This window comes from Typha latifolia, chromosome 2, assembly GCF_019914945.1.
Source record: "Typha latifolia isolate L0001 chromosome 2, TyphaL0001v2, whole genome shotgun sequence".
In the NCBI taxonomy this organism is placed as follows: Eukaryota; Viridiplantae; Streptophyta; class Magnoliopsida; order Poales; family Typhaceae; genus Typha; species Typha latifolia.
The window spans coordinates 3815735-3841330 of NC_133087.1; the positions used below are offsets into that span (position 1 = coordinate 3815735).

At 38.5% G+C, this 25596-nt stretch overlaps 4 protein-coding genes across 10 annotated transcripts; 2 read left to right on the plus strand and 2 right to left on the minus strand.

Moving 5' to 3' along the window:
• Nucleotides 1-171: 171 nt before the first annotated feature.
• On the plus strand, nt 172-9387 carry LOC140782941 (histone deacetylase 2). Of its 5 annotated transcripts, none has more exons than XM_073129844.1 (14): nt 172-561; nt 651-706; nt 1197-1314; nt 1580-1642; nt 6520-6588; nt 6666-6832; nt 6958-7022; nt 7099-7145; nt 7793-7837; nt 7939-7989; nt 8284-8370; nt 8743-8830; nt 8901-9067; nt 9220-9387. In XM_073129844.1, exons 1-13 carry the CDS (start codon nt 445-447, stop codon nt 9038-9040), a joined length of 1113 nt encoding a protein of 370 aa, XP_072985945.1. In that variant the 5' UTR covers nt 172-444; the 3' UTR covers nt 9041-9067; nt 9220-9387. The 5 variants fall into 5 exon arrangements, with proteins under 5 accessions (XP_072985945.1, XP_072985947.1, XP_072985944.1 ...); XM_073129846.1 differs by having other exon boundaries at nt 8940-9067; XM_073129843.1 differs by lacking the exon at nt 9220-9387 and having other exon boundaries at nt 8901-9198.
• Nucleotides 9388-12478: 3091 nt separating this feature from the next.
• On the minus strand, nt 12479-15627 carry LOC140782942 (putative transcription factor bHLH041). The gene is made up of 8 exons (XM_073129848.1): nt 15459-15627; nt 15247-15381; nt 15017-15122; nt 14902-14916; nt 14756-14818; nt 14056-14661; nt 13584-13958; nt 12479-12886 (listed from the first exon to the last, which is right to left on the minus strand). The coding sequence occupies exons 1-8, from the start codon at nt 15575-15577 to the stop codon at nt 12797-12799; spliced, it is 1509 nt and encodes a 502-aa protein (XP_072985949.1). The 5' UTR covers nt 15578-15627; the 3' UTR covers nt 12479-12796.
• A 3190-nt stretch (nt 15628-18817) lies between these two features.
• LOC140781716 (ent-kaurene oxidase 2) lies at nt 18818-22942 on the plus strand. 3 transcript variants are annotated; one of them, XM_073127829.1, is made up of 10 exons: nt 18818-18861; nt 19002-19116; nt 19276-19595; nt 19966-20126; nt 20431-20592; nt 20728-20868; nt 21550-21804; nt 21900-22058; nt 22133-22327; nt 22427-22942. In XM_073127829.1, exons 3-10 carry the CDS (start codon nt 19460-19462, stop codon nt 22763-22765), a joined length of 1548 nt encoding a protein of 515 aa, XP_072983930.1. In that variant the 5' UTR covers nt 18818-18861; nt 19002-19116; nt 19276-19459; the 3' UTR covers nt 22766-22942. The 3 variants fall into 3 exon arrangements, with proteins under 3 accessions (XP_072983930.1, XP_072983929.1, XP_072983931.1); XM_073127828.1 differs by having other exon boundaries at nt 19002-19595; XM_073127830.1 differs by lacking the exon at nt 19276-19595.
• Nucleotides 22943-23819: 877 nt separating this feature from the next.
• On the minus strand, nt 23820-24359 carry LOC140781386 (uncharacterized). Its single transcript, XM_073127333.1, has one exon. It carries the CDS (start codon nt 24357-24359, stop codon nt 23820-23822), a length of 540 nt encoding a protein of 179 aa, XP_072983434.1.
• Nucleotides 24360-25596: the final 1237 nt, after the last annotated feature.

Sequence of the window (25596 nt, forward strand, 5' to 3'; positions counted from 1 at the left end):
AATATTATCCATTTAATTTTTCTATCAAAAATATCACGTGATTAGTTTATAAGATAGGAGAATATAGAAATATTAATATTCTTCGATAATTTTAAATATATTTAGAGTTTAATCGGAGACCTATGTACTTTTCAGATTACATAGTGTTTGTTTTACATTACCAAAAAGATCATTCTAAAGTAACTTATTCTATATAAATGCTGCGGGCAGTGGTTATTCCTTCTAACTCGGCGCGGACTTCTTCGTTCTATATCTGTTTTTAACCGACTGCAGCGAGCGGCGCCGCAATAGTAGTCTCCTGCAGGCTTGCTCCTTTCCTATCTATTATGATCCATCCGATTTTTTTGCGACACAGATAGTGTAGGAAATTTAAGTGTAAAAATTATTGCAAGAGCAATATCCCTGTCTTGCTCTATTCTGTCACTTATTTCCTCCTCGCCCGCAATGTCGTCGGCGTCTTCGTCTGCTCCTCTTCCCAAATCCCAAGAAACCGGCGGCGTTTCCCTCCGCAGGAGCCGGATCCTCTCGAGCAAGCTCTACTTCGACGTTCCCCTACCCAAGGTAACTTTGTTGCGCTCATGGAGATAGATACCCACCCATTTCTCCGATAGCTTATCGTGATCCACACCTGAATTCTTGGTTTATCCCAGGTTCCGGTTATCTACTCGTCTTCTTACGACATCGCGTTTTTCGGAATCGAGAAGATGTAAGCGGGTCTATGTTTTCTTTTTTTTCTTTTTGTTGTATCTTCTATTACTTTTAGGTTAATTCTTTGCAAAATATTGTTATACTCTTGTAGATGGATTGTAAGTGATTGCGAAGTGTTAGTTTAGGGGAAGATGAGATTCTTGTTGTGGAATTCGGATAAAGTTGGGAGATTAGCGTTTTGTTTGTAGTTGTTTCTGCTTCCTAAGATAGAGTTAGCTTAGGTAATTTAATCAGGAGTGTTTTATGCCTTGTGCAGCTTACTTAGGTGTGATTGTGAATTGGGTTGTGACCATTTCTGTGCAAGGAGAGTATAGTTGGTGAGGCTAAAGAGTTAGGAGTTCCATAATTTATGGGAAGAATGAAAACATAGATAAGACTTTTCATATTGCCAACAGATTAGACCCTTTTTCATTTCATAAAATGGTTATATATTTGCCGACTTATCTGTTTTCCTAATAATTATATTTTAAATGAACAACCTTATGCAGGCACCCATTTGATTCTTCAAAATGGGGTCGTATATGCCAATTTCTAATCAAAGAGAGTGTTCTAGACAAAAATCGATTGGTGGAACCACTGGAAGCTTCAAGGGATGATTTACTTGTGGTGAGGAGCTGATTTTTTGCGTGAGACACAAATCTTTATATGTTTAGTTTTCAAAGTTAAGCCTATCCAGTTATGGAGGTCTTCTATATGGATCTTTTCCTCCATTCAGCTATAGTTAGTGTTTGACAAATAAAATAGTATTGTGTCTTTCTTGCTCTACTTGCTATTTGGTCTTTCTCTTCCTTTCAAGACATTCTACTTGGATGAAAAGTGACGATTTACAGGTGAGAATTTGAATGCTAGCACTAAGATGTCTTTCAATCAGGTACACTCAGAGTCATACTTGAGCAGCCTTAGGAGAAGTTTGACGGTTTCCATTATTATGGAGGTAACGTTTACACAGTTCTCTCCATTATTATTCTATTTACTTTTACAGGTACCATTAGGTTATGACTAATGATGCACTGCAATAAATATACGGATTCTCATAGCTCAATGCCAAGCTGACATAATGTAATATATAGAGGTATGCAATCGGTTGTCTAGAAAATACTCAATGGAGGCTTCTTCCTTTGCGCTAACTGTTACATCTCATGACTCAACTTCCCCACCTCCTATAGTTCCGCCTGACCTTCCTTAGGCTGATGTTACGGACAATGCCTTATCTCCTCAGAACGTCCTCACTGACAGGGGTAAAATCGTTTGTCCGTCACCCAGTGAACAGCATGACCGATTGTCTGCCACTGTAGACTAAGGATCATAGTCGTAAGCTCATCACATAATTCAGTATCACACATCGATATGACCATTTGAGCTCGTGACCCCACATCATCGTACCACCATGTGAAAACTCATAAACCGTCGCATATAGACGCCTTTATTCTATGTCATCGGGTATTACTAGATTTATGTCATCCTATCCTAATTTTCTAACTTAAACTGACTCGACAGTAAATTGCCCATCATTCAGCAAAATAGCTGTCTAATTGTTTGGGATCCACAGACTAAGACCTCAAGCGTGGACCTCAAGCGTGGGCTTTATCTGGCTGAGGAGGTGCCGGATACTGTCGAGACGAAGATATTATTTATTTTATAATTGTACTCGTGTGCTAATGGCATGATAAAGTAAATATGACTAGCATAATGTAATCGTAAGAAATTATTGTATTTGAGCAAGCAGATGAATGCACATCACAATTAAAATAATATAGGTTATGTCAGGCAACATGTTAAACAGGTTTCATTATGGTAAATGAATGAGCATATTGTCATGGATGCTTATGTTATTACCCATCACATCAATCGATAAATATAAGGGTTGATAGACCACTTGCCTGAATACACTAAAATTTGAGGTAATAAGTAGTTCCACTTTAATTACGGCCAGCTCCGAGGTGAGAGCTGGTCTTAGGGTGCTCTACAACAGAATCACTAGGTCAGCACCTATTTCTATATTTAAGGGTTAGCGAAAGAGGAAACAAATAATAATAATAATAATAATAATAATAATAACAACAATAAGGAGAGGGGTAAGGAAAAAGGAAACAAATAATAATAATAATAAAAATAACAATAAGGAGAGAACAAAGAGGAAAGAAAATGCCCACATAGGGCACAGATTCCGCCAACAAAAAAAATCGGGCTCAAGCCCTGCCCAACCCAATAATAATAAAACTGAAAAAGAAAAGGCTCAAGCTATCAAGTTGAGCCAAGCCCAACCCACAACCAAAGGGCTTGGGTTACGCTCAGGCTGGCACCACCCAGCTTGAGCGGGCGCAGTTCCCAACCTGGATGGCTATGGCGTTGCACTAGAGCGGAGGGGCTCTCCACCCTACTTCCAAGCTCAACATTGTCTTTACGAGAGGGGAGAGGGTCCACGTCGGAGGCCAGCTGTCGCCGGACCACTGAAGGAGGAGGGAAAAGGAAGACATCGTGCTCGAAGCACCACGCCAACACTGGCTACCAAAAATGAAGGAGTGGGGGAGGAAGACTCACTGACGACGACGAGTTCACTGGCTTCAGCCATGGCAACGACAACCATGGCAACAGTCGGATAGTACAGAAGAGGGGACTAGTGGAATGAGAAGAAAGGTGAGAGAAGTGAACCGAGAGTGGAAGGAAAGAAATAGGAAGAGAGAGAGAAAGGAAAGGCGACGACCCACTACTTGAAGCTCGCCCACTGCGCACGCCGTCGGTGGCGTGTGTAGGGGGCTAGGTCTGCCCCTCCCTCACCCTTGGCCTGACAAAGGAGTTCCTTTGTTAGGCGAGCATGAAAAAAGAAAGGAATGGGTAAGGGTGAGCACATGGCCCCCTTAAATTTGAGTGTTACAAGATTTATATGGAAAACTACAAACCTGGGTAAAAATCATAATTTTTTTTACTAGAATCAAATCAACCATTAATAACATAGTAAATTCAAGAATTACTTACAGATTACCCGCTGAATCCTACAGCTATATCTGAAGTTCTCTTATTCGCTAGATCTCGTGATAAATTGTTTTCCGTGATTGATTAAATTGATCTCTATGACCCTTAAGATCGGACGAACTTGTCTCAGTGACTATTGAGATAGTCTATTATTTCTTCAGACAAACCCGTTCGAATGCTCACAAAGGTCTTTCAAATTCCTAATAACTTCTTATGCTCCTCGAGCAAATGTGTTCGAATGCCATAAGGGCTATTCGAACGCTACAACAATGTGACTGTACCTCGGGGAAACACATCCAAATGCTAAGAAGGGTCATTCGAACGCTACAAGCTGTCATTGTCCCTGGGGCAGATGCATTCAAATGCCACATGATGCTTTCTATGTCTTGGGCAAGCGCGTTTGAACGCCTCCTTTGCCATTTGAACGCCCACTTGAATTTATTGTATAACTCAATATATTGTCTCCATTTCTTATTCTTTACACATTATGCTAATACATTCAAATGATGTTCTATTCACTTAATTGTCAACTAAATAATCTTACACGTTCAATTATTAGCCTCTGGATATTTTGATGGAGATTGTTGCCGACTTTGGTTGCCCTCTCAAGGTTGAGGCTACACTTAGGGTGGGAAGAATAGATGTGGGCTTCTCCCCGATAATACCTTCTTCCAGTTAGTTGCCTATGAAAGCATTACTACTATCTACTCTCGCTATGGCAAGCTAGGGCACCGCCTGGCTCTTTGTTTTGATTTTCTTACGGTGAAGAATGCGACTTCCCTTGCTAGCCCCACAACATCCCTAGCCCTACAAAAGAGATTCTAGTATGGTGGTTACTCAGCTAAAGGCCTCATCGGACCTTGATATGGTTGATGATGAAAAATACGATCCTTAGACACGATGGATGTGTATCCAGTCTTGCGGCCGCAAAGCCTGCTGCCCAATACGATCCCAACATCGCATGAGGAACTACCAGCGGGTGGTGACAAGATGTTGCAATCGAATCATGCCCTAGGCCAAGAACCAACTGGTAAGCATACCAGGCATGATCCTTCCAAGCCATCATTTGACGTGATGGATTAGGACTTATACCCTAAATAGCCTACTTTGGTGATCTTATCGGCTACCCCTCGATCCTCCTGCTCAAACTTCTATAGGGCCCCATGTGGCTCTACTCGCTCATGTGGTAGGCTGGCGTTCAAAACAAGCTCGATGTTCTTGTCCCTGCCACATGTCGCACATAAAAACTTCTCAAACTACTCAGTCCTCAAATCGCTTCATGCTAAATTGCCTAAGGATCCTGTATCTCCTGTCTCCTCAAAGCCCACGTGCCTTTTTGCTATAGCTCAATCACCAAGGAAAAGGCTAAGGTGAGCCAAGTGTATTCTCCCCCTGCATTGTTTGGTTTGATCCCAATGGTTAAAAAATATCTTCGGGTTCCAAACATCTATTGTAGAAGGAGTGAATCACCATTTTCTAGTTCGTTAGCAAGGTTGATTAGAGTTTGATTGTACATGAATCACTCGCGAGGAGTTATAGCTGCTTGACTCTGACATCTTGAAGTATTATCAGAGTTGTCCACACTGTCACTCGACTAAGTCGAGTTTCTTTCACCCGAGAGGGTTGGTGTGGACACTACTATCCATTATGTTTACTCTCGTAGGTGCAAGAGAACTACACCCGTGGCTCCCTGGCTTAACGAGGGTTTAAACTAGCCTTGCAGGGCTATTTTCATTATTTTGCTTATTTGGTTATTTTTGTCATTTTGCTTATTAAGGCATCATATAGTTTGGTCTTTTGCTTTGCTTTCCCTATATAAAAGCTTGTTATCCCATCTTTTAATTAATGAATATTTTGAAAGTTTTAATATATTGAGTGTTCTATTGCTGGATTTCAATGTCATTGGATTTCGATACCCGGTTGGCGGATTCTCTGAGTTTGGTTACTTTTATTACGTTTCTTTTCAAATCTGTGATCAAGGCATCACCCTCAAGTTAGGGTTCCTGAAATTTAATACTAACGGGTCATTTTCGGGCCCTAACGAGTTTCGTGGAGCCGGGTTCATCCTTTGGCACAATCATCATCGCCGACACTAAGGTGGGCTCCTTCTTATCCACCTTGGCTGCAGAAGTCATGGATCTTAGCATTGGTCCCCAATCTGTTAGGCATTAGGGTCTGACCCATGTTGAGATCGAAATGGATTCTCTTCTCCTCGTCAACATCTCGAAAGGCATTAACTTCGCTTCGTGTCGGTGGCAAGCATCATTGAAGATGTCTTGTGCTCAAATTTCTTGTGTTAAATTTAAACATATCTATCGTGAGGCTAACAAATATGTGAATTGATTAGCCAATTAGGATAGGAACGTGGGATATGGTTGCACCTAAGAAGGGTCCTTCCTAGAGTCCTTGTGTAAAATTTTGGCCATTGATGTTAGCACTGCTTATTGTAACCGTGGTGACTAAGTAATGAAGTTTCCTACCTTTTTAAAAAAAAAATACTGAATTTAAGATTGTAATAAACATGATCTGTGGTTTGTGCTCAATGCCTTTTGCATAAATGATTTTGGTCAATTAAAAATTTGGTGCAAAAATGCCAACATTTACAAACCTAAACATACTATAGGATCCATGATTTAAGAACATTTCAAATTGTGATGTTCATATGACCTAAAGATGCACATTTGTGTTCTATACCAAGTTTTTGAAAATATTTTCCCTTTCCACATTTTGTACTTTCACATAGAAAAAGTTTTGTTTCTGATTCAGCTATAATTTTCGGGACATTCAGTTAATAACGTGAAAATAGAGTGTCTAATGATTGATTCCATCTTACTTTAGGTCCCCCCTGTGGCACTGCTTCCAAATTGGCTTGTGCAGCAGAAAGCCCTTTATCCATTCCGAAAGCAGGTACTGTCTTTATTTGTCATCCACTCTCCTGATTTGGTTAAATGATGCTCTAGAATTTGTTAATATAAAATTTTCAGGTCGGAGGTTCCATTTTGGCAGCCAAACTCGCTATAGAAAGAGGATGGGCCATCAATGTTGGTGGAGGTTTTCATCATTGTTCGGCAGAGAAAGGAGGTGGATTTTGTGTATATGCTGACATCTCTCTCTGCATTCATTTTGCTTTTGTTCGATTGAATATGTCAAGGTAGGATGCTTTGCCTGGACAAAATCACTGTCTAATTGGGATACTCTGTTTACCTAATGTTGAAGAATATTTTCTATCACTTGTCTGTATGATATTTCATTATGCATGTTGGTGCATTTCTGCAGGGTAATGATTATTGATCTAGATGCTCACCAAGGAAATGGTCATGAAACAGACTTTGCTAACGATGGTACAATATCTTCTTTTATCTGTTTTAGCTATAATTACCTGTTTGCATGATCAAACTGGCATTTCCTTATTGGCAGGAAGAGTTTATATTTTGGACATGTATAATGCTGGAATTTATCCTTTTGTAAGTACATTTTTTTACTAGCATTTATCTTTTATAGAAGAATGAAAGTGTCCTTTATTTTCTGACTACTTTTCAGCAATCCCTCAAGTATTAATGTCATGATGGGTCTATAGCTTTCACCCAGTGGAATCAACAATTGCCTTCTGGTCTAGGATTTTAACTCAAACCTGACCCCTTTACTGTACGTTGGGCTGCTATGGACAATTGCAATTGCCTGATCCAGATGTATACAAGTTTTTTCAAGAATAAAACAAACGGGTTCACAAGAGTAAACCAGGTTGATGTTTGTGTGCCCTTTCTGCCCTTCTGATTCATAAAATATCTCTTTGGCTTGTCATCTAGATCTAGCATCCAACGCAGGATCCCTAAGTGAGTATAATAAAAGCAACAATACTCATTTCAGCAAGTTATACTGATTCCACCATATATTGCCATCAATTGTCCAATTAGATTCTCCAAAAGGGAAGTTTTCTGGATCACAAATATCCAGCCAAAGTTTCTATGCACTACGATTTGCATTTGCATTTATGGTCTATGTGCAAAATTCTAACTATCTCAAGCACTTCCCTTGTCCTAATTAACCTTTATTCTTTTCTTGTTATTTTCAGCTTTTTCTTACTTCTTTGTTGACATGATTTAATTTGTAGGATTTTGAGGCTAAGAGGTACATTGATCAAAAAGTTGAGTTAGTGGTATGTTATATCTTTGCATACACTTGGGAGTCTCATTTGCAAAAAATTTAGTAATTTGTACCCTCTTCTTTTAAAATTTCCTTGTACTTTTGCATGTTTAGAGTGGGACTAAAACAGAGGATTACTTGGCGCAACTAGATAGAGCACTTGAGGTACTTACCTTACATATTTTATTAAATGTGTCCATCATGTAGGTCTTCTATGCCAACTTTTTTATGAGTGTAAGTCATTGGCATCAGCTGAAATGAATATAAAAATATGGAATCACTTCAACTGCTGTATGTGACCATAAATTCCAAAATATGCTTGTCTGATAAACATTAATTCTGCATCAAATAGAAGGGATTGCATATTTGATTTTGTTCTATTTTTATTTTCTTGATGTGTTCTAATTAAATTACAAATTTATGCCTCTTTATTTAATCTCACTTGGAATTGTTCTGTAGGTTGCAAAAAGCAACTTTGATCCTGAGTTGATTGTGTACAATGCTGGCACAGATATCTTAGAAGGCGATCCTTTGGGCAGATTGAGGGTACTTTTCTGTTCAGATGCATACTCTATTAAAGAATTTGAGATAAAGCTGAATTATTCATCTATATTGTACCAAAATTGGTTGCTTATTTCTCAAGATATATCTTATTACTTTTGTATAAATGTGGATGAGTGACCAAATGAAGTCAAAGGATGTATCATAGAGGTGATAGACTCTTTTCTTCCAGTAATCTAGATTTGAAACCTTGATGATTAGTCTTTTCATGGACTTCTAAAAGGACCTTGATGGAAGAGGTGCTAGATTTGTCTCATGGCTCTTATAAACGGATTTGCCGTATGTTTCAAATGACACAAGTTTGCAAGGTTCAATGTTATGCTGCTTATTTACTTCGTTGAGTACATGCTTATGCAGGTAAGTCCTGATGGGGTTACAGTCAGAGATGAGAAGGTCTTCAGATTTGCCAAGGAAAGAAGTACACCTCTTCTGATGCTGACATCAGGTACACAAGCTCCTGTTGTTTGAATTTTTTTTTTCATCTTTTTCATACGTGAATAATCACTTTCCTGCAGTAAATGAGATCCAATTTTCTCATATCCTAACTCTGTTAGGTGGATACATGAAATCAAGTGCTCGAGTGATAGCAGATTCCATTATCAATCTTTCCAAGAAGAATTTGATAAGTCTGGACAGTCCCTTGAGTAGAAAGTAATCTGATGAATACTTCTCGCCCATGCATGTAAGATATTATGTATCTAAAAGATGTGTACTGATTTCGACTAGCTCACTTGGTGCATTTCTTAGATTCTCTATCTTTAATCAACACGATAGCTGTTATCTTTTGTACTGATATGTGATACTTTTGTGATATTCTCTATTGCAATCCTAAAGAATGCGAGTCACTCGAAGGCATCTTCTATACCATTAAAGTGCACAAAGAAGAGGAGGTAATTACATTTTAGACTCCTCAACAGTTGCCTATTTCCATGTGTAAACTCTCTCATTTATTTTTCATGACATATTAACTCTCCTTAACTATGAAAAATCTCGCTTCCATTATTTATCCGTTACATAATTAATTTTACGTCCTTTAAGAATTATTTTACCCTTATTTAGATCAACAAAAAAGAGTAAAGTTGAAGGTAAAATGGTCTTTTATTTTTTTTTCATAAATACTGTAGTAAGGAAATTTCTTTTTATTTTGAGGATTAATATGCAAAAACAAAATAAGAGTTGCATGTGAGAATGAGTAATAAATTGAGAGATTGTAATCACACGTGTCGAAAAGAAGAAAACTTATGCATGTCAATATGTCATTCATGTCTGCTGCTTCCTGGAAGGTAGAGATTTACACACAACTGAATGAGAAAGCTTGCTTTGGGTCAGCTAATAAGTCTAGAGAATCTTTCTTTACTAATTTCAAGTCACATGCAATCATCTCTCTAATGAAATGCTTCCAAAACTATCGGATACGGACGGGATGAGGACCCTTAATTCAATCGGCACGTTCGAGTTATCCACGAAGTTAGAATAAGTCTTTGGATACTAGCACTTATTCTTGCAACATCTCCGTCTTTTCCTTCAACTATTCCACCCATTGGAACGATCGAAGAGGAGTTGAAGGCAACTTGTTTCTCACCAGGAGACAGCTGGCCCATCTTTCCTTAGTTTCTCAAAAGAACACTGTTCTTATAAGAGAGATCACCATCATTTCACTTAGTCTTCTTACCGATTAATTATCTTATTCTTAGTTATTATCTCTTTACTTAATTTTTTTTTTAATAGATTCATTTAGCTGTTACAAAAACGTCTTTACTAGAATCGAAGACCAATATTTAGATAGTAAAAAAAAAAAAATTGAATCATTGGTGTTAACTTTTATCTACCGAGATTGTCTATTTAGTTGTTAGTAATATTATAAATAATACCTTACACTTTAACTATATCATATATTTACATAGCTACCACTTAAAATTTTTAATTGTCACTGAATTTTTTTGACTTTTAGACTTTACTATTTTATTAGTTTGTAACTGAATATTTTTAACATAACTAAAATGCCATTCTTTCTATAAGTTTAGAGAATAAAATATTTATCCACGATTTCTATCTTGCACGAAAATAGATATGTTTTTATTATAATGTGATATTGGGTAAAGAATTGGATAGTTTATTAAACTCTTTTAGATAAATTATATGAGAGTAAAGATGTAGAATATTGTTTGTAAATGTCAATAAAATAAGGTAAAATTATTTTTTTAACAACCTAACTCCATCTGCCAGAGTATTTCTCACGTGCCCATTTAACATTCTCTTTTCTTCCTATGTTTCCAACTTTCCTACATTGCACATTTCTCAAACTACTTGCAAGTCGGACAAATAAATTTCAACATCTTTTTTTGGAAATCTCTACTTTGGGTGATTATTTCCTCTTCTTCTAATTTTCCTGGTCACAAAGGATGTGGAAAGGTACAATGGCCAAAATATGTGGACTTGCTTTTTTCTTTCTTTTCTTTTAAAATATTCGTAGATAAATAATTCAGATGGATGTTACAATATGATACATAAATAAAGAAAAGGAGATGTGATAAAATTTTATAAAAAGCCCCACTTTTGGCTGAAAATATATTGACTAATATTAAACCCAAGGTATCATCTTGTAACAAATAAGTACTCATATAAATAAAATTAACGAAGGCCGTCGGCCCTAGAACAAGCATTCCTCTTGACCTACGGAGGCTTCCCTACAAAGAAGAAATATATGCAGGAGATTTGGACCTCAGAGTGCATATCAACAAAGGGTTGGCGTCCATGTAACTCTTCATATCCAAAATAGACTTAACACGCATATAGACCGACCAATCCATAGAAACCAACTAAATAAATTACCAAAATAGGTACATGCAAGACACCTAGGAATACACCTACTCATCGGTTGCTAGCCATTGCAATAGGTCCACTACAAGACGGCGAGGCATCATCCAATCACCGACTACCAAGGTAGATCCACCATCAGTTAGCAGCCGCAACAAATGAGGCTCAACAAGGGGGTGAGGCGACTGGTGAGGATTGTAGCATTAGAGGGAGGCCAACTATGGTCGCTGCCTAGAGCTTAGGCATACTGAAGGAGCCAGCAACTACCGTGGTGATAGGACGAGACGCCAGAGAAACAATGACTTGAAAGGCAGAGATAGGTGCCAAAGAGCTACCTAAAATGGTGACTGTAGAGGAGAGCGACTGGATTGGAGGCTGCACCATTGAGAGTAATAAGAAAACAAGGATGGGGTCGAGCATAAAGGAGAAAGATTCCGACTAAGATGGAAGCGAAGAGAGATCGGAGCGAGATATTGATGGAGTTGGGGTAGAGAGAGCACGGAGCAAGATACCAATGGAGTTGGAGAAGAAGAAAGGGCAAAGTTAGAGAAGAAGATGGTGGGGCTTAGGCTAGGCGGCGCAACTCCACCACCCACTCACCTAGCCGGTCAAGGGGTCGACAACCCCAAGGATGATAAGGAGGGGGAGAAGAAATTCTTTAGGGAAGCTCTCCTAGCACCCGACTAAAGGAAGGGAGATGAGAGAAGGCCCTTCTTGCGAGGGGAAGAAAATGACAGCCTAACCCTAGCAGAGCACTTGGGTCGGCACCAGAGAATGACTTGAAACTGTATTACTTTATGTCTCATAAACTTGCTTCTCTTTAATATAATTTTAAACAACCTACAATTTTTAGGTTTAATTGTATATTATATTAAACCATACACATAGAGGGATAATGTGCGCCACATACGTTAAGTTTTCAAGAGTACTAGTGTTTTCTTAGATGTTATAAATAAGAATTGTTACTGTTGCAAATAACAAATCGTTAATGTTGCGAATAAAGCTCGAGTTATAAACCTACTTCTTTCTAGTCTAATTTTACATAGTCTATAATTTTTAGGTTTTGGTCATGATTTATTATTGTACTGTATCAAACTTGTATTTTTACGAGCTAAAATAAAAAATCTATATACGGTCTTCTTTATGTTTTTGTTTTTTGTTTTTTAACTCGTCAACTTGATAAAAATAGTGAGGTGAAAGGAAAAGATATTTCAAGCGTGTGATCTATAACGATAGGCTCACAAGTAAAGAGATTATACGATCTTAAACCATGCAATTAGTCAAGTCAAATCCGCCATCTTGAGATCTCTTCGATCATAACATTTAAGAAATGGAATATTCTACTAATAAAACTTGTATGCTACTTTGTGTATATGGGATAAACAAACAAGAAGAAAAAAAAATCTTAACCAGCCATCTCCATCCGATGGCTGATGTGGGAATCTCGAACACTGTCGGCTCCTTTTTTCTTATCTTTAATAGCTCTCACCAACTTGATCAAAGGAATTGGATTCCATGCACTTTCTCTTGATCCATAGGTTGCATGCATAAAAAAGATTTGGTCAAAATTGATGGGCCAACCTCCGGCCAAAGGTCAAGGCTTTCCGGTCGTCGGTCGTGACACCGCATCCTCTACCACCATCCTGACGGCTTCCTCGAACGACGGCTTGTCCCAGTCACTCCCCTAAACATCAACAAATAATAATTTAAATAGTTTACCAAAACAAAACCATTAGTTGATAATCACTTTTCCATTGACAGTGATTCAACTTTTCCAACAAGTAGGTACGAAAAAAAAGTACACTTATACGATTAAAAAAATGATATTTTTTGTCATGACTAAGATGCCATTCCAGTGCTAATTCAAGCAATTAACTTTAGGCATAACCAAAATAAATGACCCACTCCCCCCTCCTCCCTCTCTTCTTGATCAAGACATTAGGCAAAGATTATTCCTGAGGTTTATTTAATTCTATTTGCAGGACCTAAATGTTGCATCACCGATCAAGAAATTGGCGTGCCCATTGGAAGAATATTGGTCTGTTAAATTAGCCAAGATAGTCCGGTGGACAGTCAAATTTGTAACATAAAGTTGTACGTCGTCTTTGTCACTGCCAGAGATACGTCCAAGTTTGCATTTATAACAGGAGCTTCCAAGAAGCTTGTACTAGCTTAACCTTGGGATTCGGGATTCTCTGCAGCCTCGGCTGCAGAGAATTTGATCGCATCCGGGAAGACCCGGTATCAGCTGCAAAAGACCTACGAGCTCCACTAAAAATAATGCAGGATGTGGAAGGGGAAAGATGCAATTAATATAATCAGAAGCCTTAATCGGGATGAATCAAATGAATAGTAATCATCGATTTATTTAACTTTCATACCTTCACTTGCAAAGTTAGGCTTGCTCTTGCAAATATATTTCTTCTCGGCGCATCGGTTTTCGCGCTCACTGATACCAAGCTTAGCGTCGTCATCCCTTTCAAGAACTCGAGCACGTCAAGAAGCAACTGTATCATCTCGCATTCCACCCTCACTGTAATTGTCAGGTTGATTCGGGTCGAATCCGACGTCGATGCGGGTTCGCGGGTTATCTGCACTTGTACTCGCCCACTAGAATCGCCAGCTTCGCTTGCTGGATGATCAGGTGGATGTAGTTGCATTTCTAGCTCCCGATTCCTCTCCTCGAGCTCGGATACTTGAGCTTTTAATGTGTTCACGAACTCCTTGGTCTTTGCGAGAACTGATGCCTTGTCCTTCTGGTAGATATAATACGAAATCCATCTTCAAACATCCTGAATGATAATAAAAGCAAAAGGTAGGATGGTTTTGTACTTTTGCAGATGAGTTGAGTACCTTAGACCCCGGTGGAAGTAACATCCTCAGAGAATGGAAGCTCTCGTTCAACTTCTCCCGCCGCTTGCGCTCCGATATCATGTGATGCAACTGGCTGCTCGTCGGCCTCGCCTCCGGCATTCGAGCTTCGAAGCTCGTCGCGTACATTCTTCTCAAAATGGATGCCACAGTCTTAATCATCCTCTGCCCATGGACAGCGGCCGGGCGACGCTCGATCTTGGGTGCCAGTGCCGAATTATAGGCCTTGAATGCCCCCGGCGGGCGGTTTCCGTGATCTCTTCCCGTGCCATAATCGTAAAGTAATTGCGGAGAAGGTGGAGGTGTCGAAGAAGATATGACGGCGAGCATCGCCGTCGCCATCGCAGCGTCGTCGGTCTCGGGCGTCGGGAACTGCATGTCGCGGTATCGGCGAGGCATGAAAGAAGCGGTTCCTTTGCTGAGGTTCATGAGAGACGAGCATTCCGAACTGCCCACCGAGGGCGATCGCAACGACGAGGTCGACGATGAGGGCCGGCTCTGATCAGGTAGATGGAGGAGATCATCTAACACGGATTGTTGTATGAAGTCCTCAGAGAACACTTGTTGTACATTCATTTGCATGTTGACCTGCAATATTAATTGTTATAGATAGATAGATAATAAAAATGGAGGTAACTGATTAACCATTTTATGTATAAAATGTGAGGTAAAATTTGGTTACATTAGCTGGAGTTCTCATTCCCAATTCGATCTCTCCTTTTTGGCATCCCATGAAGACTGCTATCTGTTGTTCAAAACATCGCATTTGTCTCAGATATTGTAGTAACCTTATGATTGGATTGCACCTCTAAAGCAACAAGTACAAACCTTGATTCCAGCTCCCTGAAACAAATGAAACCAAACCAAGAATTAACATTCTAATGGCAATGAAGCCAAAAAAAAAAAAATTTATAATTCAAATCAATTAAGTACTCTTAATTACTTGGTAGAACTGCTGCTGGAGTTGGGAAGATGCCAAGTTCAGCAAGTGCGTGTTTTCGAACTCGATATAGGGCAGCCCCTCCGTGTAGGCCAATCCAGGAACGCAACTTTAATCAAACAAATGAACGCAAGAACCAAATCAAACAATACCCATCAAGCCAAACGATCGAATTAATGAGTAGTACAAAGTACTAGGTAATTTGAACACTAGCGTCTTCTCTCCCAGTTTACCCACTAATGATGGTACAAGTAGATCTCTGGTAGGCGTCGAACAGCCTCCGCGGCGCGCTGATCCCCGACGACGACGAGGAGCTCGGCTGAGGTATTTCTTCATCATGGAACCATCCACCCATGGATGCAAGAAGACTGCGTACAAAGATATCGTAATTAGAAGAATTATTGGAGATGAAGTAAGAGAGAGTCATGCGTGCCCGGTGATGTACTTGGATGCTGGATGGGGGAATGGGGACCATAGGCAGATGTATGCGCATCCAAGGATGCGCAGCGCGTTCTGGAGGAAACGGCGGCGGCCTTCGGAGTTGAGGAGGAAGATGGAGTCCATGCAATAAAGGAGAGATGTGAAGTTGTGAGGCTGCTAATTGATATCCATATCCTATTTGGTGACGGTTGTATCTTTAGTACAAGTTCGAGACTAAAGAGAGAGAGAGAAAGAGAGAGAAATATATACGGGAGTTGGTGTAGAGAGAGAGAGAGAGAGCGAGAGGGATTGAAAAGTAGAGGTTTGGAGATACAGCAGCCCTGAAAAGTAGACGTTCAAAGTCTGCTATTTGAAGGACTTGAAAAGGAGTCAAAGTAGGAGGCAGGAAAAAGATTGGGGGGGGAGAGAGAGAGGGTCAATTGGCTTGGTCCACTTGCCTTTAGGCTTTAGCCCACTCTCTTTTTTTATATAAAAATAAATAAATAGAAAATTAGATGAGCCATCAAATTATTTGGAGGAATAGGTTGCTAACCGCGAGAGGGGCAAAACTAACAAGAGATCAGGTAGATTAAACCAAAAATATATATATATATATATATATATATATATATATATATATAATTAAAATGTCACAATTATTAATTAATTTTTAATAAACATGAAATTTCACGTGTGATCAAACTACGTCAATTAGGAAAAAGAAAATTTAATGTGCCCAATTAAAATGATTTGCTAATCTTTTTCATTCTCAGAGTACACAGCAACAGTATTCTGAGCACTTTCTCTAAACTGACAAAGGGACTTTTTATGATTTGCTCCTTACTATCAGTTTGCTACTTCCAACGCTTGAGCCTCAAGCTGTTAGCCTGACATTGACTGCATGTTAACATCTCTTTATAGTGTGCCAGTGTTTTGTTTTTTGGAACACATGGTATGTTTATGATATGATTCTCACTCGAATTAAAAACACCCAAATGCGAAACCCTTTTTATAAATTTATGTTTTTATTAGAGGAACCAGCCTACACCAACTCTTGTAGTAGGAAATTTGTCTATTCCTCCAAAAACTTTAGACATAGACCTAATCCACAACAAGAGCCTGCTTTGGCATTTGCTATCTCTCTCTCTATAAATATATATTAATATATAATGGTCTTGATTTGAGGTGTGCTTAGATTGGGTTGGTGGTATAAGATAAATAAAGGGTTAAATATATTTTTATACTGATAAACTTATAATAAAATTATTTCACCTATTTACTTCAAAAAGTTGCAAACTAGTCTATGTATTTACGATTAAATTGAGACCGTTAATCTTTTCATCTAAATTAACAGAGTGCGCCGAATTTTTTTTTTTAATTAAATAGCTGGCTCAATTCACTCTATTTTTTATTTTTTGTAAACAAAAATGTCCTTCCCTGTTATATAAATATTTTTTTCTCTTTGAATAAGACTCATTTTTTTTTTGTTTTACTTTCTAGATTGTGCGAACTATATAACAAATTTTATTAAATCTGATTTTTTTATAAAATTTAATAGTTATATCACATCTAAGACCAAGACAAATATTGGGTTAAAAAATTAAATAAAAAACTTATCTATTTTGTCTAATAAACATGAAAGTAGCATTTTAATCATTTGGGCACGCTCTATTAATTTTGACAAAAAAAAACTAACAGTTTTAATTTAATCGTAGGTATAAGGACTAGTTTGAATTTTTTTGAAGTATACGGAGAAAAATAATTCTAAGCATAAGTACTGAAGGTAAAATATATTTAACCTATAAATAAAAGTTTTACAATATGTTTTGCTTGGCTTTAATGTCGTGTTATACACAACTCGCTAGTATTTAAAAGACTGATTAGATTTTATGAACTATCATTTTTTTCACATATTTTATATATATTTTTTATTTACACCCTTCTGAGCTCAATGAGCTATTACATGCAAATCATATGAGCAGCTATATAATATATTTATCTTTATATTTTGGAGGAAGAAGAGAGAGAAATTTTAATTTATCTATGGCATCAGCAAAATAAAATATTTTTAATAGTTCAGATGATCTCAGTAGTGATGGCAGAGGTATAATAAGCATTATCCATGCGTTATACTATTCCATACATACTTTTCTTTTGTTAACAAGGAGTTATAACTGTGCCTGCCTCTTAGAAAGGAACTAGGGCTTCTACATGGATAATGTTGGCGAGATCTAGCCCGAGCTCCACACAAAACATGAGGCCTTGGCCTTGCCCCGCTTAGCCGCTCAGTCTGTCGCACGAGATTTCCTTTTCGAAAGATACGGCGGACTGAGATATGATAAAAAAAAAATCTAAGCATGTACCCCACAGATCAACTAATCCTCGAACCCTCCATGGGCACCCAAGCTTTTTATCCAGGATATTGACCAACTATAGGGAATCCGAGTTGGCAGCCAAGTCATTCAGCACTAAATTAAACTACAAGAAACTCTTGCAGCCGAATGAGTTGTGACTAGTGCAAATTAGATCAATTCACATTAATATTTATGAACTATTGGGCCATAATTTAATTCGCATAGACCCCCTTATTTATTGATTTGTTTTGACATTTGATTTCCTTAACTATGTAATGTCTCTCAAATCCTGACATTGTGAATAAGAAAATATCAAATGATAATCTTGCTCTTAAATTTTCCGTCACACGATAATTTTCTAAAGAAAAAAAAAAAAGATCTGAGGGATAACAAATGAAAGAGGTATTTTGGAGATCTTTACTTAATGAAGAGAGTCGATATGTAAAAGTAGGGAACAATTCATGGTCTAGATGTAATTAATCCCTCTAATTTAAATGGCCTAAGTACTGGGCCTAACTAAAGCCCAAAGTTTGACTATCTCCTCTCCCTCTTCTTCAACCTAACTCGAGTGCTCAAAGACTTTTGATCTCGAGACGGACTAGAGTCAGACCTGAAGTCGACCTAAATAATTTCTTTCAACTCAAAAGCAGACCGAGCCGACCCACCAGCACCTTTATTCAAGCGAACCGATCCGAACTCGTCTAACTTGGGCATATAACCTACCACGTGTGCATCTCTCCCTCTCGAAATGGGAATTTTTAATCATGAGCTGGCCCCTAACCGGCTGTCCAGGTGGCAAACGTGCAGCCACTGTCCACATGGACCAATCCCTCTCAGATCTATAAATATTTTTAATATTATTTTTAAATATTTTAAATATTATTTTTTATTTTATATAATAATAATATTAATGCTTTTTTATTTCCTAGTTTTTGTTTTAAGCCCACGTAATGCTACATCATTTTTAATTTTTTTTTAATAATTTGTAAATATTATTTTTTAAATACCCCACTCCCCTTGTCTCCACTTCGTCTCCCTCTTCTCTCTCTCATCCTCTACAGTTCTAATCCGAAGGTGCGTTTTACACTTTATTGGCTTACTTTCTTGTTCATTTTCCTTATAATTTCGAAAAAGAATTGCGGATCTTTTCTTCCCAGTTTATTGCGTTGGATTTGTTAATGAGATCTGCTCGCTTGCTGTCTCGATTATTTCAGTGATTCAAATGGCAAGAAGTTGAAATGAGGTTTTAATGATTTGATCTTGGTAACGAGGAAAGGATCAATTCTCGGTGCGAATGTTCAATCGTCTCGATTTTGGAAGTATTGATTAGTGAGTCGTAGGAGATCTGTGCGAGTTTAAAGACTGCTTGAATGATTTGAATCGTATTTGATTTCATTGGTTATGAAGAAGGTTTTAAAAGCTTGAACCTTTATTACGATGATGTTTCTACTTTTGACTGCGGCACTAATTTGACAGCAGTACATTTAGGCAGTCTTCCTTACCGGGAAAGAGGGATGCTTTTTTTGTCATTTTGTCGTCTTCTACTCCATTACTACCGTTACCGCCAAATACCCTGGGAAGGTGCCGGAGCGGTACTCTTACCGTCCCCTCTATTTAGAAGCTAGAAAAGGCATAGAAAGAGAAGATCAGAGGCGATAACACCAAAGCATCAATGGAAGATGGTAAGATGTTCCTGCGGAGGTTGGAAAGTGGGCCTCTTGTTTCAATAGTTCTCGGCCTCGTTACTGTGGTTGTCATCGTTGCGAAGCTTCGTATTACCCGCAATCGGCGCTCCAATCTGCCCCCTGGTATTGCAAAAAAGAAAAAAACTGAGCTTCTTAGTGTAGATTTGGGTTTCGCTCTGTTGTCTATAGTCTGAGTTTGGTATGGAATGAAATGAGGAATCTTTGAGTTAAAGATATGAGAACCATTTAGTCAGAAAATTTGGTTATAACCCAAGTTTCCCCATCCAAGAATAGATTGGAACAAGATTCTCAACCGCTTGAACAGCGGATTTGGTTGTTGGTTTCAATAGCACAGATAATGATATATCTGTTACTATTTTTATATATATTATTAATATTTCTTCCCTGGAATAGATGGTGTTGGTGTCGTTCACAAGATAGGAAATTTTGTGATGTAGCTGTTCCTGGGCTGATAGGAAATTTTGTGATGTAGCTGTTCCTGGGCTGCCTTTAATTGGGAATTTGCATCAGTTGAAGGCAAAGAAACCTCACCAGACTTTTGCTAAATGGGCAGAGATTTATGGGGATATATACACAGTTAGAACTGGGGCATCCACCTTGGTGGTGCTGAACTCTGCTGATGTTGCAAAAGAGGTACTTTTGAGATTTTCCCCATTTATTTTTTCGGTAATGATTTTGGTCATTGGTGTTCCGGTTTGAAGCTTCAATACAAGATCATTGGTAAATAATCCACAAATATTTATGGAATATCATGGATAGTCCATGAATACCTACTCAATTCATGAATACTGATATTTTCTGATTGATTGGAGAATCATTCATTTACCACGAATACTTGGAATATCATATGGCCATGGAAACTGTCATGAATGATCCAGGAAAGTTTCTAAAAACTCAAAAAATCGTAACTATTCTCATAAGACTATGACTTTTCCAGGCAATGGTTACAAAATTCTCATCTATGTCAACTCGGAAGCTTTCAAATGCATTGACATTGCTGACGTCAAACAAAACTATGGTTGCCACCAGTGACTATGGTGAATTTCATAAAATGGTGAAGCGCTATATACTCACAAGTGTTCTGGGGGCTACTGCTCAGGTACGCAAGTCAGAAACTCTGCAGATTGTGGCTTATTGATTTATACATATCTACCTTATGTACATACATATGCGTGTTGTATCTACTATCCAATTCTAAGATTTGAAAGAGAATTCACTATGGTACCAATTTCAGAAGCAACATCGTCACCACAGGGATATCATGATTGATAGTATCTCAGAAATCCTGCAATCACTAGTAAAGCGTGATCCTCATACTGCTGTGAACTTCCGGGAGCCATTCAAGAATGAGCTTTTCCGATTTGCATTGAAACAAGTAAGCCTCTATCAGGAAGATTTGGTGTCTATTTACTCTTGTCATGTCATTACTTGGAAAGCAAGGCCCATATTTACTCTTATCATGTCTAAGAAGAGATGGCAGCACAATGATGGACTTATACATAATAGAATCTCGTAATGCTCCTTTCTTGGTGATCTATATTAGTATCTTGACGGTTCAGTCTATTATTCCTATATGGTATCTCACTGTTCAGTTTTTTAAACTTGAGCTCTGCATATAAAGCCTTTGTCACTCTTTGGCAGACATGGACATTTCATATCCTCACCATAATGTTAAACTAAAGAATTCCTGAGGGAATCATCTAGTTTGGCTCTGAGGCTTGCCTCCTTGTGCCTGATGCTATAGTTTTGAGCCATGAAACAAGCCTCTCTAATAATAGGGAGTAGGGCATTCACCTTGTGCTCTCCAAAAACCTGCATTGGTGAGGATCTCATACAATGGGACGCCCTTTAAATGTACAATTTTTTGATTTAATCTTCAAGTAAAATTTCTTGCCAAAGTGTATTTTATTCTTACATGGAGCAGACTATTTAGTCTCCACCACCATTAATGCAAATAAATGCTAAGGACATGGATTCTGAACCCATCAGAAACAGTTGTATATATAATGCAGAGACATTGCAGTCAGAGTCATTTATACATCTGAGTATTTTGCAGGCTCTGGGCACAGACATAAATTCTATATATGTGGAGGAGCTTAACAAGGAGATGTCCAAGAAGGAAATTTTTGATATTCTAGTAGTTGATCCAATGATGGGTGCAATTGAAGTTGATTGGAGGGATTTCTTCCCATATCTAAGATGGATTCCTAATAGGAGTATGGAAACGAAGATCCAGAATATGGCAACTCGCAAACGTTTAGTTACTAGGGCCTTGATCATGGAACAGAAGAAACGGATTGCACGTGGAGAGGTGTTTTTCTTCACTAGTTTGTCATTTTTCTAATAGTTCTCTTACACCACAAATTCACAAATCATTAGATCTGATATATCAGAAACAAAGTACAGGAGATAAACTGCTACCTGGACTTTCTGCTGTCTGAGAACAAACTGACAGAAGAACAACTAATCTCACTGATTTGGGAAGCAATAATTGAAGCCTCAGATACCACTTTGGTGACGACTGAATGGGCTATGTATGAACTTGCTAAGAATCCAAAGTATCAGGTTGGTGCCACATATTGTTGGTTTTTTTCCTGTTAAAAAACTGTGTTTTAATTTCTTTTTTCTGTATATCCTAGGATCGCCTTTATCGTGAAATTCAAGAGGTATGTGGGTCTGAAAAGGTTATGGAGGAGCATTTATCACAACTACCATATTTGGATGCTGTCTTCCATGAGACACTGCGACGATACTCTCCTGCTCCTATCATTCCTCTAAGATATGCCCATGAAGATACAAAGCTAGGAGGCTATGATATTCCAGCTGGAATACAGGTAAGCACAATAGGCAATATCGGTCTTGAAGAATTGTATATGTTATTTATTTTCTTCTTCTTTTTAAAGAACTTCTCCAAAACTGTCATATAATGTCAGGTTGCCATCAATCTATATGCCTGCAACATGAACAAAAAGGACTGGGATGGACCACAGGATTGGAAGCCTGAGAGGTTTCTGGATAGCAAGTTTGAGTCATTGGACTTGCACAAGACGATGGCTTTTGGAGCCGGGAAGAGGGCTTGTGCAGGTTCTTTGCAGGCAAAGCTAATCTCATGTGTATCTATCGGCAGGTTTGTACAAGAATTTGAGTGGAGACTGAAAGAAGGTGATGGAGATAATGTAGACACAGTCCAGCTTACTACCCACAGGCTTCAGCCCTTATATGTTCACATAACACCAAGACAAACTGATGTACTAGTACATCAGTCTTCCTAGTTGAATGCATAGTATAGTGTCAGTATTATATATTATATGTTTGCGTTCACAACTCGTATGGAGTAAGATGCCACATTGTCTACCGTGGCAGATTTATGTGGCTAAAAATGTTGATTTTGTAAGAAAGATCTATCATATCGGTGATTTCTAGTAGTAATACTTGCATTTTGTCAGGTACTTCTTTTTGGTTCAGCAACTTTATGTTATTTCCAGGAAAATGCAGGAAAGAAAGTTGGTACTTGATATCATATTCTGCTCTAGCTTTTTGTCTGTTGCACCTCTAATCTCTGAAATTCTGTGAATTATGGAGTACAAAAAACTTATCAGTTAGACAGGAATGTTGTGATCTGCGTATGTCCACTTCTTACAGTGAAATCAGAGGTCAATTGTGGAGATGTGCTGATACCCTTTAAGCATGCAATGTGGATAGAAGCCTAAAGAAATTTGTAGCAAGGAACGCATAATTGAAGGATATGTGCAAGAGTATGGCTTTTGGAGAGGCAAAAAGGTACCTGCAGGTGCTGAACAAGCTCTGTTGATCCTTTTCTCTTTACTGATAGATAATTTCTAAGGAAGCTTGAAAAGATGTCAGATGCAAGCACCACAGTTTATTACTCTTGGACTTCAAGCAATGGTAAATTTTGTATGACTTAAATGAGATACCAATGATCTTTATATCTGATTCTGCTCAGGCTTTGTGCATGCCGAAAATTAATGTATGGGTTTGAGATGCATCATTCAAATAATATATTGCAGACTGTTAATCAGGTTAGTGCTTAACTATTTCAATCAGCACCTATTGCTGCAAGAAAGATCCCTCTGAATCCTGTAGCTACACTGGTCATTGTAGAACATGAAGGCCTAGTATTAGTTACTATATCCTTTAGCTGCACTGGTCATTGTAGAATATGAAGGCCTAGTATTACTATAATACATTTTTTACTACCTTATCCATCTATAGCTCCCAAGTACGTAAATGATTGTATGCCACTTGCAGGTTCTTACATTAGACCGGAAGTGCTTGCAGGACATAATAGCTAAAAAGATATTGCTGCTACTCTTCGGTTATGCTCTCAAGGCTTGGCTGCCAATGGCAAGATGGTGTACCTGGTGAACTAGTCCATCGCCTTCTCCGAGAGCCTCTCATCTCCCTTCTCAAACTCTCGTTGCCTCCTTTCCTTTCAAACTCTTTCATGAGCTCGAAAGATTCATCCATGCTAAAGCTCATGCCTTGGCCCTTACTCTTTCCTCTCGCAAACAAAGGTTTGAAGCATCCACTACGCTTATCATACCCATCATGTGATCTATTGGGAAGCGCTAGAGAAGGCGAATCATGCCTCCGAAGCTTCCTCAGGGTGCTCACGGGAACGACGTAGTACTTCTGGCCTAACGTGAGCACAGTGTCAGGGGACACGACCGCCGTCGGTTGGCGGAACACCTCGGGGAACGCGACGCAGCATCGAGGATTGGCCATCATGATCTCTGCTGCGAGGATCGGCCGGTCATAGAGCTCGACGCGGCCGCCCGGGTGAACGATCCTTGCGTAGATTTTTCTTGCATTAATGCTAGAGCGCAGGCAACTTGGCAAGGCCATCAATCTCCTCCTCCCTCTGGCTCTGATCAAGGAGAGGTTAGTAACAGCTAGGCTGGCTCTTAGTAGTTGTGATCAGCCAATGGAAAAGGTGTCTTTGTTTGGGTCCTCTTGTTGGCATCTCAGAATTATGAACCATTGACGGCATCGGATACATTGTAATTGGCTGAGTTCCCTATCCGAAGTATGCATCTTTTGCTGCTCTCGATGCTTACTATGCAAGTCGGTTTTCTTTAGATACCAGAGCTTCAACATCTTCTGTATGCATGGAACTTCTTGTATTCTTGTCTTGTAGGAACTTTATTTAAGAAAAAAAAATTATAGAATAAGTACTCTAATCCTTTACTCTCAAGATCATACTCTTAATCTAGAGTAGGATAATATGATGTATAATTATAAGCTTGAACAGTGGTAGAATAAATTTTTTTTAATGTGATATTAAATTTATGTAATGGAATGGATGGGTGGGTTATAGGAGAGAGGAGAGAAGATTTTTGATATGATATATGAAGTAAAATTAAGACTAAAACTATAGTTGAGCTTATGTGTGAAATAATTTAAATAGTTTTCTAATCTAGAGAGCATGGATAATCTAATATTTAGTTATATATTTACAGTAGAATATTTAAAAAAAAAAAGATTAGAGGGATTCGATAATGAGGCTATTAAAGGGTTAGGTGTTTAGCTCTAATTATGTTCATATTGAGGCTTATGTGTATCAATCGTGTAACTTGTATAATAAGCTAACACATATTTATGTTAAAAAAAAACCTAACTTATTTATTAAATAAACATGTGGTCATGTTTAACAATTAAGCTCGAATCGAAATTGAGCCTGGTTGCTCCTTACTCAAAGTTCAGGTAGGATTAGGTTTATCCATTCTTAGCCGAAATCAGCTCTCGGGCAGTGCTCGACTCAATGACTTAGCTCGCAAATCTGTCTCTTCCCCACTAATCTCATCTCCCACTTACTCAGCTTAACGAAGATTAGACTGAGGCCTAAAGTTAGCCTAATATTTTCGACTCAAAAACAACCTGATCGATCTCATAAGCACCTCCTAGTTTGAGATAACCTGATCCGAACTCGGCTAACTTTTTGAGTAGGCATCTCGCCCTCTCGTTATGGAAATTATTAATTATGAGGTGGCCCTAACCAGCTGTCGAGGTGGCAAACGTGCAGCCACAATCCACATGGAGTGATCTCTCCCAGATCTATACATCTTACTCGACGAGGTGATCC

Bases quoted from the DNA above. Each gene is read 5' to 3' on its own strand.
- LOC140782941 (XM_073129844.1), top strand. From the start codon at position 445: ATGTCGTCGGCGTCTTCGTCTGCTCCTCTTCCCAAATCCCAAGAAACC. The intron at 562-650 runs GTAACTTTGTTG...GGTTTATCCCAG, and splicing joins TCGACGTTCCCCTACCCAAG to GTTCCGGTTATCTACTCGTC. The intron at 6,589-6,665 runs GTACTGTCTTTA...TAAAATTTTCAG, and splicing joins TTTATCCATTCCGAAAGCAG to GTCGGAGGTTCCATTTTGGC.
- LOC140782942 (XM_073129848.1), bottom strand. From the start codon at position 15,577: ATGGACTCCATCTTCCTCCTCAACTCCGAAGGCCGCCGCCGTTTCCTC. The intron at 15,123-15,246 runs GTAAACTGGGAG...GTTTGATTAAAG, and splicing joins ACTTGTACCATCATTAGTGG to TTGCGTTCCTGGATTGGCCT. The intron at 12,887-13,583 runs GTATGAAAGTTA...GTTGATGTTTAG, and splicing joins GCCTAACTTTGCAAGTGAAG to GGGAGTGACTGGGACAAGCC.
- LOC140781716 (XM_073127828.1), top strand. From the start codon at position 19,460: ATGGAAGATGGTAAGATGTTCCTGCGGAGGTTGGAAAGTGGGCCTCTT. The intron at 19,596-19,965 runs GTATTGCAAAAA...TTTGTGATGTAG, and splicing joins GCGCTCCAATCTGCCCCCTG to CTGTTCCTGGGCTGCCTTTA. The intron at 20,127-20,430 runs GTACTTTTGAGA...TGACTTTTCCAG, and splicing joins CTGCTGATGTTGCAAAAGAG to GCAATGGTTACAAAATTCTC.
- LOC140781386 (XM_073127333.1), bottom strand. From the start codon at position 24,359: ATGGCCTTGCCAAGTTGCCTGCGCTCTAGCATTAATGCAAGAAAAATC.